At 45.0% G+C, this 14,972-nt stretch overlaps 1 protein-coding gene across 2 annotated transcripts in view; it reads right to left on the reverse strand.

Moving 5' to 3' along the window:
* The window catches only part of cacna1sa (calcium channel, voltage-dependent, L type, alpha 1S subunit, a), a 31,547-nt gene that overhangs the window by 2,089 nt on the left and 14,486 nt on the right, over window positions 1–14,972 (reverse strand). The window contains exons 22-41 of one of the 2 annotated variants that reach the window (XM_053484633.1): window positions 13,949–14,055; window positions 13,754–13,841; window positions 13,430–13,537; window positions 13,193–13,245; window positions 5,258–5,404; window positions 4,938–5,139; window positions 4,698–4,856; window positions 4,140–4,250; window positions 3,950–4,033; window positions 2,635–2,682; window positions 2,489–2,515; window positions 2,280–2,405; window positions 2,077–2,142; window positions 1,605–1,696; window positions 1,376–1,535; window positions 1,143–1,270; window positions 894–990; window positions 680–782; window positions 468–569; window positions 209–342 (exon numbers count right to left, since the gene is read on the reverse strand). In XM_053484633.1, coding sequence (XP_053340608.1) covers window positions 209–342; window positions 468–569; window positions 680–782; window positions 894–990; window positions 1,143–1,270; window positions 1,376–1,535; window positions 1,605–1,696; window positions 2,077–2,142; window positions 2,280–2,405; window positions 2,489–2,515; window positions 2,635–2,682; window positions 3,950–4,033; window positions 4,140–4,250; window positions 4,698–4,856; window positions 4,938–5,139; window positions 5,258–5,404; window positions 13,193–13,245; window positions 13,430–13,537; window positions 13,754–13,841; window positions 13,949–14,055 — 2,142 coding nt within the window. The remainder of the gene's footprint in view (window positions 1–208; window positions 343–467; window positions 570–679; window positions 783–893; window positions 991–1,142; window positions 1,271–1,375; window positions 1,536–1,604; window positions 1,697–2,076; window positions 2,143–2,279; window positions 2,406–2,488; window positions 2,516–2,634; window positions 2,683–3,949; window positions 4,034–4,139; window positions 4,251–4,697; window positions 4,857–4,937; window positions 5,140–5,257; window positions 5,405–13,192; window positions 13,246–13,429; window positions 13,538–13,753; window positions 13,842–13,948; window positions 14,056–14,972) is intronic. The other variant, XM_053484632.1, reaches the window with a different exon arrangement.

Raw genomic sequence — 14,972 nt, forward strand, 5'->3', positions numbered from 1 at the left:
AAAATAATCATTAAAAACAAAATTTTGTATTTACTCGGTTATCTTTGTGTAATATTAAAATGAGTCTGATGATCTCAATCATATATCAAATATGCAAAAAAAAATATATAATTAAGTAAAAGCAGGAATATGTAAATACAAATGTATAGGCGGGGGAGGGGGGAGGGGGAGGGGGGAGGGGGTATGGGAGGGGGCGAGGGGGGTTGACCTGAATTTCGTTGGTGGTTTTTTTATTCTTGGTCGGTCTGTAGCCGTAATATTCCTCCTGACGCTTTAAAAACTTCCTGAAGTGTTCCTGGATCAGAAAGGTGGCGTAGAACTTCCCTACTGTCACCTCGTCATCTACACACACACACACACACACACACACACATATACACATAGACACTTCCCCATTGAGCTGTAAAGTGCAGGGTGTTCAGTGTATGGAGTGTGTAGAGTGTGAGGTGTAGTTTGAGGGTGCGTACCCCCGATGGGTGGGATGACTTGGTCCAGGAGCTTCATACTCGTCCTCTTCCAGATCTTCTTAATAATCGCTCGCAGCTCCTCATTAGCCTGCTGGAAGTTTCCTGACCAATCAGAGCGAGGGGCAGTGATCAGGCCACACCCACTTACCACACACCTTAAACTGTACTGCAGTGTGTGTGTGTGTGTGTTTAGTATACGTGAGTGTGTGTACCCTCAGTTTTGATGCGCAGTCCCGTGCGCACGAGAGCGAACAGCGTGGCGTTAAAGGTCACAGTGCCGTCACTGTTTAATGGCATGTTCATTGAGATCAGCCTCTACACACACACACACACACACAAACATCAAAACTGTTGTGCGGACAACAGCAACATGATCAGATATTAAATAGAAAAATGTGTGTGTGTGTGTGTGTGTGTGTGTGTCACCTTGCAGGCGACGCGGTGAGGACAGAACTTGCCAAAGCCCAGAGGAGGCTGAATTCTTCTCAACAGAGTCACGACATCCAGGTGTTTAATCCTGCCCCTACAGAACACACACACACACACACACACACACACACACACACACGTGAGAGCTTCATTAGAGTACGATGTTTATGGCGCGGGGGTGCAGTAAGAGTTACGGCGGTAAGATGGTACAGCTGCGAGCTGATTGGTCTCACGTGTGACACTCACGTGGCTTCGGGGTCGTACTCTGCCCAGATCTTCTTAAACTCATCCAAATGATGCGGCCCGAGGATCGACCAATCACGCGTCAGATAGTCAAAGTTATCCATGATGACGGCCACAAACAGGTTAATGATCTAAAACCACAACAGTGTGGTCAGTCAATGCAGTGTGTGTGTGTGTGTGTGTGTGTGTGTGTGTGTGTGTAAGAGTGAGTGAGAGAGTGATGTGTGTGTGATCACCAGGAAAGCACACAGCATGTAGAAGCTCATGAAGTAAAGGACGGCGAATCCCGAGCCACAGGTGAACTCCTCTCCTGGCAGGTAATCTGACTTAGGGTCACAGCGCTGACCGTATAAACACCCCAACATCACTTCCTGCCACGCCTCACCTGTAGCGCACCTGCACACACACACACACGTCAGATACATGTGTGTGCTGGTGGGAGTGGTGAGCTGGAGTGTAACTCACCTAAAGAGCAGCAGCACGGCCTGCGGAAATGTCTGGAAATTATTATTGCGATTAATCACTGTTCCGTCAATCAGCGCAATCTTCCCAAACACCTGCAGGGGGCGCACACACACACACACACACACACACACACACACACACTTCACTTGTTTACCTGTGTTGAGTCACAAACACACAGACAGTGTGACCGACGGAGAGACAGACAGACAGACAGACAGACAGACAGATAGAGATACAGACGAAGAGACAGACAGATGGAGGGACAGACAGACATACAGACAGACAGACAGACAGAGATACAGACAGACACTAGACATTAGACACAGCACTTCTGTACAGAGAGTCCTGAGTGTAACAGCAAACTATTGTTGAATCTATTGTTACTCACTCCATCATTAATGTGGTTTACCTGCAGCCAATTAAACCTTTTTCTTACTGTGTGTGTGTGTGTGTGTGTGTGTGTGTGTCTCACCTGCATGCCAATGACAGCATAGATAAAGAAGAGCATGACGATGAGCAAAGCCACATACGGTAGAGCCTAAACACACACACACACACACACACACAAATCAGTACAAATAAGTTATATGTAATATTACAGAACGAAAGAGAACACAAGCGCACGCACACATGCACACACACACACACACACACACACACACCACACATACACACCTGGAAAGACTTGATGAAGGTCCACAGAAGGTTTCGAATTCCTTCAAACCGATTCAGCAGCTTCACCAGACGCATCACACGGAACAGACGGAACAGAGTGATGGACACACTCATGTTCTCAGAATCCTACACACACACACACACACACACAATTGTAGGTTAATCATTGTTTTATAAATGAATATAACTGCTTCTGAGTAAGTACTTACTGCAATCTCCTGCATCGGGTTCACTTCCTGATAAAAGAACACACACACACACACACACACACACACACACACACACACACACACAGTCAGGATTCGACATGTATTTGTCTCATAAGTTTAATACTAAAATCAGCAGACAGAATTACCTCACAGCCGGTCAGACAGTACAGACCTCCCTGTGCAGCCAGGGCCACCTGTGGGGGCGGGGTTACACGGAGAGGGTGGGGTTACAGCATTGTTGTTGTTGGACATCATTAACAGAATAGAGATTAAATACAGAACAGTGATTTTTTGCTGCTGTGCTCGAGGCATGGGGATGATGAGTAAAGTGATGGAGATGGTGAAAATTATGGTGATGAAGGTAAAGTCGATGGACGTGATGATGGTGATGGATGAGGTGATGATGAAGGTGATAGAGGTAATGGTGAAGGTGATGGATGTGGTGATGATGAAGGTGATGGAGGTAATGGTGAAGGTGATGGAGGTGATGAAGGTGAAAATGATGGATGTGATGATGGTGAAGGTGATGGAGGTAGTGGTGGAGGTGATGATGGTGAAGGTGATGGAGGTAGTGGTGAAGGTGATGGATGTGGTGATGGTGAAGGTGATGGAGGTAATGGTGAAGGTGATGATGGTGATGATGGTAAAGGTGATGGAGGTGAAGTGGTGAAGGTGATGGAGGTGATGATGGTGAAGGTGATGGATGTGGTGATGGTGAAGGTGATGGAGGTGATGATGGTGAAGGTGATGGAGGTGGTGATGGTGAAGGTGATGGAGGTAATGGTGAAGGTGATGGATGTGATGATGGTGAAGGTGATGGAGGTGATGATGGTGAAGGTGATGGAGGTGATGATGGTGAAGGTGATGGAGGTGATGATGGTGAAGGTGATGGATGTGGTAATGGTGAAGGTGATGGAGGTGATGATGGTAAGGGTGATGGATGTGATGATGGTGAAGGTGGTGGAGGTGATGATGAGGAAGGTGATGGAGGTGATAATGAGGAAGGTGATGGGGTAATGGTGAAGGTGATGGATGTGGTGATGGTGAAGGTGATGGAGGTAATGGTGAAGGTGATGGATGTGGTGATGAAGGTGATGGAGGTAATGGTGAAGGTGATGGAGGTGATGATGAGGAATGTGATGGAGGTAATGGTGAAGGTGATGGATGTGATGAAGGTGAAAATGATGGATGTGATGATGGTGAAGGTGATGGAGGTAGTGATGAAGGTGATGGATGTGGTGATGGTGAAAATGATGGATGTGATGATGAAGGTGATGGAGGTAGTGGTGAAGGTGATGGAGGTAGTGGTGAAGGTGATGGATGTGGTGATGGTGAAGGTGATGAAGGTGATAATGAGGAAGGTGGTGGAGGTGATGATGAGGAAGGTGGTGGAGGAGATAAAGCTGAAGGTAATAAAAATGAAGGTGATGGCGAATCTCAGATGGAAGTGATTAGACCTACATTAATCTGACTCAAGATGACGTCTACGATGCTGCCAACAACAATGATGAAGTCAAAAACATTCCATGGGTCCCCGAAATACCCCTGAGAGAGAGGGGGGAGGCATTATAGGTATACATATAATGTAGTTAATTAAGTTGCAAATAAGTTAATGGACCCTGACTGAGGCATTATGGGTAATGTAGTTCACCTTGGCTTTGAAGGCTCCAACTTTAAGTATCATCTCGACGGTAAAAAGCACAGTGAAGATCACATTCAGCATATCAGACAAGTGTGTGATGTGTTCCAACTGATTACAGTGCTGCGGGAGAACAACACAACTCAAACCCAACACACAACACAAGCACAATCACATAACTTAACTCAACCAAACAAAAGTCAGGGGTAGCTCAGTGGTTAGGGCATTGGACTACAGTTTGAAAGGTTCCAGGTTCAAACCCCACAACCACCAAGTTACCACTGTTGAGCCCTTAAGCAAGGCCCTTAATCCTCAAATGTTTAATGAAATAAGTAAGAAATAAAAGTAAGTCACTCTGCATAAGTGTGTCTGCCAAATGCCATAATGTAAAACACAAACTCTCAACATAGACATGCAAATGCACAACTCAAACCCAACTAAAATTTAAACACTACTTAAATGAAAAAACTCCAAACACACAAATAAAACTCAAGCTGATATCATCACAGTCAGAGTGAGGTCCCTGTATGGAGCCAGGGTTTGGTTTGTGCTGGAGTGAGAGCTGTATACCTGCATCCCCAGGCACATGGTGTTCAGCATGATGAGGAGGAACATCAAGTACTCAAAGTAGCAGGATGTCACAATGTACCACACTTGATACTGATACGGGTTTTTGGGTATGTAGCATCGGAGTGGACGGGCCTTCAGAGCGTACTGCACACACTGACGCTGCAGACGTGTACACACACACAGTTAAAGTTCAGAATTTTTTGGTAGTGGGGATGTGATGTACATGAGCTGGTGTTGCACCTGGTTTTTGTCCAGCTCACAGTTCTTGTACTCCTGCTCCCCCTGCTCCTGAAAGGTGACGATCACGAAGCCCACAAAAATGTTCATCATGAAGAAGGCGATGAGAATGAGATAGACGATAAAGAAGATGGAGATCCCAATGCGGTTATTGTACACAGGGCCAACATCCTCCATGTTGGAATCAATGGCTTTATACAGAAGCCTACACACACACAAACACACACACTAAGGCTAATCTGCTCTTTAAGTATAAACTATATAAATGTAATTTAATTTCATTGAACTGCAGCTGTGAAGTTTAAGGTATGTGATGTATTTACTTTGGCCAGCCCTCAAAGGTAGAGGCAGTAAAAAGGGCCAGCATGCCATTCAGCACGTTGTCAAAGTTTAAGTTGCTGTTTATCCACTTCCTCCTGTGGATCACCATCTCATGCAAAGCATTTTCCTGGTAATAGATAAATTTCCCCCTAAGAACAAAACAAACCTAAGTTTGGTAACTAACAAAACTTTAAAGCATTATACAGCAGTTAGTTTTAACAGAGTAATCTGATTGTACAAGAATGTTTCAGGAATGATGATAGTAGACAGTAACAGCACTGTGACATGTATGTACATGATATGTATCACTGGGCATCCCAGGTGTCCTACAGTGGTTAATTACACTAACTGTGTATGGTGAGGCGGATGTGTTTGCTCGCTCCTCGAATAACAATTATTTTCTTATTTTGTATGTTTTTTTCTTTGTTTTTTTTAGAAGTGCACAAATGCCATGCACTACCTACATATTGCAAACAAGAATTATTGGACATTGCTAATTCACTTGGTAATTTTGAATACGCTGGTTTTATACCACCTGAACTAAAACCCTTTGTTCACACCAGCAGCCATCACCACCCCAGGAGAGTCCAGACGCACCAAACTTGAGTGAGCAAGCTGACCCTAGGGGTGCGCTTCGGGGAAGACATTGCAAGCGTGGAAAGAGGGGAGGGCTCCAGGCTAGGGTAAAAGTTTGGGCTAGCTGACCACCACTACCCAGCCTATTACTAGCCAACATGCTCTCTCTGGAGCCAGGATTACAACATATAAGAGACTCAACATATAACTCAACAAATAAGAGAGTGCTGCACTCTAATTTTCACCGAGACCTGGCTTTTAGACAGAGTCCCAGAAAACACTGTTCAGCTGAAGACTGACACTGTACACCAGGGAGACTGGACCGGAGCCTCCGGTAAGGCTAAAGGGGGAGGTGTGTCTCGTAGTGTAGACACATACAGACTTTTTATAAGCACTGTTCACCTGATGTACTAAAATCCAGTCCCTACTATCTACCGAGGGAATTTACTGCTGTATTTTTAGCCGCTGTTACATCTCCCCGACCTTTATGGTAGCACTAAGCAAACTTCATGACACCATTAGTGCGGTAGAGATGGCTCACCCCGACACTGTTTTTATCACAGGCTACTCTAACCAGTGTAATTTACGAACTCTATTTCCTAAATACCGTGAAACTCCGGATTGTGAGTAACGCGGTTTGCAACTGTTCCGCAAGATGAGCAAATATTTTTAATAAATTTTGACTTGAAAAACTAACAAGTCTTGGTTTACGAGTACCAAGTATCTTGTATCACGCATGTGCTTCTTGTTTTGACACAGAGCGTCACATGATCACAATGGTTTTTCCCTCTCTTGCGCTGTGGAATTGTGGTTAATCATCTTCCCTGCTGGGTCTTAATGCGCATCTCTTACTGACATAATCAACATCTGTGCACGTGTGTACTGTTTACTATAACACTGTGACCACGTGTGCACGTAAAACATATTTTATTTTGTGTCTGTATTCGTGTGTGTACAGTACAGCGCGCATGTAAAGCAAAAACAAGTCCAATTAAAGAGGTTAAAGATCCATTTTCTCTCTTTGCTTTAGGCTCAGCCTGCTCTTTGTGTCTGTGTGCGCGCGTCATTGGACAGTGTGCCAAACACACACACACACACACACACACACACACACACACACATGCACATACAGACCCCTCCTACTTTCGTCTTCACAGAAACACAGACACACACACTCTTTCTCTCTGCTCTACATAGAAACACTGCTCTGTCGTGATTATTTTCAAATTAAAGTGCAGGTTAATTTGTTTTATTTTTACTTTTCAGCAGTGATTCCATTAGTGTGTCGCTTAATCTAGTGTCATTAGAGAGATTTCTTTTTCCCGATAAAACAGTGTTTCCGTCGAAACAAACAAATCCTATCATGAAACAAATCGAACTCTGGAATGGAAGGCATCTATTTCACTGTTGATTCTGTGAAGATGTGGCCAGGCCTGCAGGACCACCACCACCATCAGCTGCTTAGATAGCCTGCCAGATGATCTTAACATTTTCTACATTGCTTTGAGACCTACAAAAGCACACACCCAGACCACTGAACCCCTCTCCCCTCCCCCAACAGTCTCATTAAGCCAGGTATACAAAGCACTGAGAAAGATTAATCCATGTAAGGCAGGAGAGCCAGACAACATCCCTTGCTGAGCCTTAAGAGCTTGTGCCAATGAGCTGACTGATTTTTACCTAGATCTTTAACCTTTCCATCAGTCAGTGCATTGTTCCCACCTGCTTCAAAAACACAACCATCGTCTCCCTTCTTGAGAAGAACCCACCCACATGTCTAAATGACTATAGACAAGTAGCATTCATTCCAATCATTATGAAGCGGGTTTGAGAGAATGGTGCTGGCCCACATTCAGAACACGCAGCGGCCGCTCCAGAGCCAAAATGGTGCTACATTGTTTACGTTTTATGTGTAACGCGTTTATTTTACTCTGTAAAAGCTACGCATTCTCGGCTTGCTGCGTGAACCAGGCCTAATGCCAGCGGCTGAAGAAGGGGACATCAGCAAGTGGGTGGGAGTCTGTGCTCGGCTAACCCTAGCCGGCCGGCTCTCCCGTTCATTATCTTATCCAACGTCTGCTCCCTGGACAATAAACTGGACTACATCCGACTCCAGCAGGCTACACAGCGTGAGGTTAGAGACTGCTGTGTCTTTGTTTTCACGGAGACATGGCTCAGCGACAGAGTACCGGATGCCGCTATTCAGCTAGACGGGCTAGCCTCGTTTCGCGCAGACAGAAATGCAGCTCTATGCGGTAAGACTCGCGGTGGCGGCTTGTGTGTTTACATCAACACGAAATGGTGCAAGAACTCTGTGCTAGTTTCTAGTTATTGCTCATCGCAGGTGGAGTTTGTGACTGTTAGATGCAGACCTTTTTATTTACCATGGGAATTCACCACTGTTTTCATTATCGGAGTGTACATTTCACCTAGCACTAATGTTAAGGAAGAGCTATGGGAACTGTATACAAAAATCAGTGAACTGCAAAATACACACTCAACCGTCAAGTCAGTGCTTCCCAGATTCCATCAATATTAGACTTTGCAACGAGAGGGGAAAACACGCTGGATCTTGTTTACACAAACATCCCCGGCACATATCGGGCAGAGCCCCGCCCCCACCTCGGCTACTCAGACCACATCTCTGTTATGCTAATTCCAGCATACAGACCATTTGTCAGGCGTTCAAACCCGGTTCTGAAGCAGGTGAGAACCTGGCCAGCAGGAGCCATCTCTGCTCTTCAGGAATGTTTCGAGAGCACTAACTGGAACATGTTTGGGCAGGCTGCAACTTACAGCGACTTCACTGACTTAGAGGAGTACCTGTCATTAGTGACAAGGGCAACCAGAACCATCTCTCGACCCAACCAGAGACCGTGGATAACTGCAGAAGTGCGTGGACTTCTGAGAACCCGAGACTCTGCCTTCAAAGCGGGAGATAAGGTGGCGCTTAGAAGAGCAAGGGGCCAAACTTTCTCGCGCCATCAGAGAAGTGAAGCGCGCACATGCCTAGAGAATCCACAACCATTTCATAGACAGCGGCGACACACGGCGCATGTGGCAGGGCTTACAAGCCATCACTCACTACAGGACGACATCACCCGCCTGTGACGGTGACGGCTTCCTCCCAGATGCACTAAACAACTTCTACGCTCGGTTCGACAGGCAGAACGATGTGGCAGCGAGGAAGACCACCCTTCCTCCGAATGACCAGGTGCTGTGTCTCACTACAGCTGATGTGAGGAAAACTCTATGCAGAGTCAACCCACGTAAAGCTGCTGGACCAGACAACATCCCAAGCAGAGTGCTCAGAGAATGTGCGGAACAGCTGGCAGATGTTCTTACCGACATCTTCAACATCTCTCTGAGCAGCGCCGTCGTTCCCACGTGCTTCAAGGCCACCACCATCGTACCCGTGCCCATAAAGTCTTCTGTGTCCAGTCTCAATGACTACCGTCCCGTTTCACTTACACCCACCATCATGAAGTGCTTTGAGCGGCTCGTCATGAGACACATTAAGACCCTGCTGCCTCCCTCACTGGACCCACTGCAATTTGCGTACCATCCTAACCGCTCAACGGACGGCACACTCCATCTTGCCCTCACACACTTGGACAAGAAGGACACATACGTTCGAATGCTGTACATAGATTTCAGCTCAGCATTCATCACTATCATCCTCCAACAACTGAGCGGAAAGCTGAGCCTGTTGGACCTGAACACCTCCCTCTGCAACTGGATCCTGGACTTTCTGACCGAAAGGCCTCAGTCAGTACGGATCGGAAACTGCACCTCCAGCACCACCACACTGAGCACTGGGGCCCCACAAGGCTGTGTGCTCAGTTCCGTGCTGTTCACACTGTTGACTCACGACTGTGTAGCAAAACACAGTTCGAATCACATCATTAAGTTCGCTGATGACACGACCGTGGTGGGTCTCAATAGCAAGGAAGAACGAGGAGTCTGCGTACAAAGAGGAAGTACAGAGGCTAACGGACTGGTGTAAAGACAACAACCTGTCTCTGAATGTTGACAAGATAAAGGAGATGGTTGTTGACTTTAGGAGGACACGAGGTGACCATTCTCCGCTGAGCATCAACGGCTCCTCTGTGGAGGTCGTCGAAAGCACCAAATTCCTGTGTGTCCACCTAGAGGAAGACCTCAGCAGCTGCATCACTGTCTGGTTTGGGAATTGTGCCATATCGGACCGCAAGACCATACAGCGGATAGTGAGAACAGCAGAGAAGATCATCGGGGTCTCTCTTTCCTCTATTGAGGACATCTACACCACACGCTGCATCCGCAAAGCCACCAGCATTGTGGCTGATCGGACACACCCCTACCACACACACTTCACACTCCTGCCATCTTGAAAAAGGTACTGAAGCATTCAGGCACACACATCTAGACTGTGCAACAGCTTTTTTCCACAAGCCATCGGTCTCCTCAACAAAAAGGGACTGGACTGATAAACACACACACGCACACACACAAACATTATCACTCAGCTTAACTCAACTACCTCAAAACATTGAGACTGGACTGACTAATCAACACAAAGACTTCATCGACCACTGTTCATCCGGGAGCTCGAAGTGAAGAGGGTGAACAGCTTTAAATATCTAGGCGTTCACATTAGTGACAACCTCACTTAAACACCACAAAGCTAGTTAGGAGAGCTCAGGAGTGGCTGTACTTTCCTAGGAGGCTGAGGAAGTTTAGTCTCCTAAGGTCCAAGAGCATCTGCATCACTGTGTGGTACGGCAATATTACTGTTATGGACCGCAAACGTCAAAGAGTGGTGAAGACTGCTGAAAAGATCACAAGGACTTCACTGCCATCCCTGCAGAGCATTTACTATCATAGAGTCCGCAGAAGAACTGCCTGCATTCTAAAAGATCCCACCCATTCCGAGCACAGACTGTTCTCACTGCTTCCCTCAGGCCAGAGATACAGAAGTGTGAGATGCAGGACAACCAGGCTAAAGAACTCATTCTTTTCCACTGCTATCAGACTCCCAAATAACTGCCAGGAGTGTACAATCATTGTCTTTTCAACTGTTTCTAACATACTGCGACTAGACTTTTCCATACACTTGCATAACTTTAACACCAAGTCACAATCTCTTTAACAACTTTATCCTTCCTTTGGAACTCCAGCTCCAGTTTTCCTGAGAAGTGAATCCTAAAGGCTTTACTACTTCTGATGTTACCTATGACATGTGGTCTTTAAGCATCCCCTGGTGTCAGGATGTGTGTGTGTATTTACTATGATACGGACACTGTCTTATGCAAGCTGCATAAGGCTCTCACACAGCACCAAACACAACACGACACTGAACTTTTTAGCATATCACCTGCCCCACCAGGGGTGAAAGGACACTGGACCACGGTTACACGACACTACAACCAAAGATGGCTACAAGGTACAATCTCGCCCACCATTTTAGAAATCTGACCATCCGTTTTTATGCTGGCTCACGTGATTCGACAGGTCATTGGGTACTCTCGCGCAGTGGCCGCGTATTTCCGTGAAAGCTTAAACCCCAGACTCAAAATACTGTCATGGGACACTTAAAACCATATCGGGTTAATTTCCCAGTGCAGGTGAGCTTTATCAGCTACCAATTATTAGCCCGCCTTTTATGTGGCCGTGCTACAATGTGTTTTCAGAAGAAGTTGTGAAATTCATCTGGAAACAAATGGATGATACCGTGCAAAAGATGACCATTATGACGTTTTCCAATCAGAAGCCACAGGTGAACAAGACCATCCGCGATGCTCTAATATTTCCCTTACCCTCGTAACTGGAGCCCCTCAGGGTTGTGTTTTGAGCCCCCTGCTGTACTTATTGTGCACCTACGACTGCATAGCTACTACCAACTCCACCACAATCATCAAGTTTGCTGACAACTCCATCGTGGTGGGCCTGATCACTGACAACAGCGAGACAGTCTACCTGGAGGACATTTGGAATCTGGAGAACTGGTGCCAGAGAAACAATCTCCTCTTGAATGTCAGCAAGACAAAGGGGGTATTAGTGGACTTTAGTACTAAGCAGGAGAGGAACTACCAGACCTTTGTCATCAATAAAAGCCGTGTGGAAAGAGTGGACAGCTTCAGATACCTCTGTGTTACATCACAAAGGACCTGTCATGCTCCTGTCACATAAAAACTGCCGTGAAAAAGGCACGGCAGCATCTCTACCACCTCAGAGACTTGAGAGACTTCAGGCTGCCCACTAAGTTGCTTTCTGCACCATAGAGAGAATCCTGATGAGAAACATCTCAACATGGTTCAGGAACAGCATCATGCAGGACAGATGAGCTCTACAGAGGTGCGATCAGCTGAACCAAGGTCCCTGACCTGTACTCGATCTACAACAAGTGGTGCTGGATCAAGACCAGGACAATGGTCAAGGAACTTAGCCACCCCAACAATGGACTGTTCTCTCTGTTGAGGTCAGGAACAGTTGAGGTGAGTTATACTTAGCTAGTTAGTTAGTTTAAGTTAATTTATGTTGTAATTTATGTTAGGTCTCTCTGTCCTGTCTCTGCTAGCCAGCTAACTAGGCCTGTTGGTTAGCTAGTTTAGTGTCTCTGTTAATTTAAGTGGTAAATTTATGTTGCATGTAGCACCTTGGTCCTGGAGGAACGTTGTTTCGTTTCACTGTGTACTAACTGTATATGGTTGTAATGACAATAAAGCCTACTTGAACTTGAACGCGATTCCGCTCCCTGAAGGTCAACACAGAGAGACTAAGGAGAAGCTTCTTCCCACCGGCGATAAGGTCTCTCAATCACACCACCACACAGGACTGAACACTCTGAGGTGCTTTCTTACTACCCACTACATTGCTTATATGGCACACTTGCACATTTTGCACCACAGAACTGTGAACTTTAAACTGCAACCTTGCACACTATTCTGCACATTATCTTGCCTATAACTGGACATGGTTCTACATTACATTTCAACTCTTCTATATGTAATTTGTAATATTTTACTATTTTTATATTTTTATTTATATTTTATTTAATTAAATTTTTATTTAAATTATTTTATTACTTGTACATAATAAAAGCTTAAAAGTCCGTTAAAGCTAAAGTTTATTTCTACATTTCTCTATATTTCCAATTTGTAAAATTCTTATTATATACTGAAACTTCCTTTTTAAAATTTTGGAGTCATCAGCGGTCGTTTAAGCATTTTACTTCATATAATACTGTGTATGACTGTGTATGTGACAAATAACATTTTAATTTGAAATTTGAGGAGTGGAGCAGCCAGGAAACAAAGGTTGCAGATGTTCACAAACGCATACTACTTTTAACCAAGCGTGAGTGTGAAGTAAACCCTCACCTGCACTCTGCTTCCGTCATCTTAAGTGGATCTGTGCAGGCGTAAAATTTACCCTGAAAAAGAAACATGGTCTCATCATCATCACCATCACCATCATCATCAGACTGGAGTGTCCTTCACTACACTCACTGCTCTCTCTCTCGCTCTCTTTCTCACCCCCCCCTCGCCCCCTCCCCAGACACACACACATTCTGCTCTTATTTAGAAGGTCAACCAAAGTGCGAGTAAAAGCTTCACCCTAAACAGTTGAACTCCGATGCAGGCGAACATGAAGTCCAGCAGCATGGTGACCAGCACGATGTTTCCAATCGTCTTTATGGCCACAAACACACACTGAACCACATGCTGAAACACACACACACACACACACACACACACACACACACACCTTGCAGCTGTAATCATGTTATTCCACATTTCCTGAATCTGAAGACTTAATGAACCTAAACCCAAACACCCGAATTTTATTTTTTATTTTTAGTAAATTCACAATAGACCATTTTGTGTGTGTGTGTGTGTGTATGTGTGTGTGTGTGTTAACGTTCATGTGTGTAAACTCACCTTAAGTCCTTTTGCTCTGTTTATGGCTCGTAAAGGTCTCAGGACTCTCAGCACTCGCAGGATCTTGACAACAGAGATGGCACTGGATCTACATCATCAACACACACACTCACAGTCACTAACACACCCACACACTCACACACACACAAAAGACGTAATCTGTCAGTAATAGATCTCAGCCTGGATGAAACTCACTCCATCCCCATGGAGAGCAGTGAGACCCCGACTACGATCAGGTCCAGGATGTTGAAGGAGTTCCTGCAGAATGAGCCTTTGTGTAAGAACGCACCGTACGTCGTCATCTGGATGGGAAAGAGATGGGGTGCGTCACTCAAACGCACACACACACACACACACACACACACACACTAGACTTATGCTGACTACATTGAGAAGTGTTATGTTATCAGCCTACAGTTGTTCCCATTAAAAACAACAGATGTTACAATGCAACAGTTTTTTGTTATTGTTACATTACTTACATTTGTTACATTTCACAATGTTAATGGCGTAGTTACACAGTGGGTATGTGTTACACAGTAGTGTTCATTTTGTCAAATTTAGTCTTAGTCCCAGGATAAATGTTCTTTTTTTTATCATTATTTTATTTTACAATTTTTTTTTATTAAGGATTTTCAGATAGTACAGACACAATCAAACCCACCCACCCACCCACAGCGCTAAAACATATAACAATACTCAATGTACATGAAAATATAAATCTCTGCCTGCTGAAGTTAAGCAAAACATGATGGGAAAGTAAGAACCTCTATTAAAATAAACATTCAGAGTTTTTGCAAAAAACAGTGGAGAGGTTTCCAAAGTTTCCACAATTTGTCCGCTCTGTATTTAAGATCATAAGTTAGTTTCTCCAAGGGAAGGAAAGATGACAGCTGGAATATCCACATAGTGACAGTTAGAACCTGGGGAGTGGACCACTTCAGCAAAATGCATTTTGTTGCCAAAAATGAAAGGGTTGTAAACAAGGGCTTGAAGTCCAAGTCAAAAAGATCTTCAGGAATATGATTCAACAAATACAGTGCAGGAGACAGAATAAAATGTTTTCCCGTTACCTATTGAGTTACAGCATGAACCCCCTTCCAGAATGATTGGATATTATCACAGGATTAAATGATACCCCCAGATCCTGTTCCCACAGTGATTTACAGAGTCATAGGCTGAGGAACCTGAGTGCACTTAATAAAGCATAAAACTGAGA

The sequence above is a fragment of the Clarias gariepinus genome, chromosome 23 (assembly GCF_024256425.1).
Source record: "Clarias gariepinus isolate MV-2021 ecotype Netherlands chromosome 23, CGAR_prim_01v2, whole genome shotgun sequence".
NCBI classification, from domain to species: Eukaryota; Metazoa; Chordata; class Actinopteri; order Siluriformes; family Clariidae; genus Clarias; species Clarias gariepinus.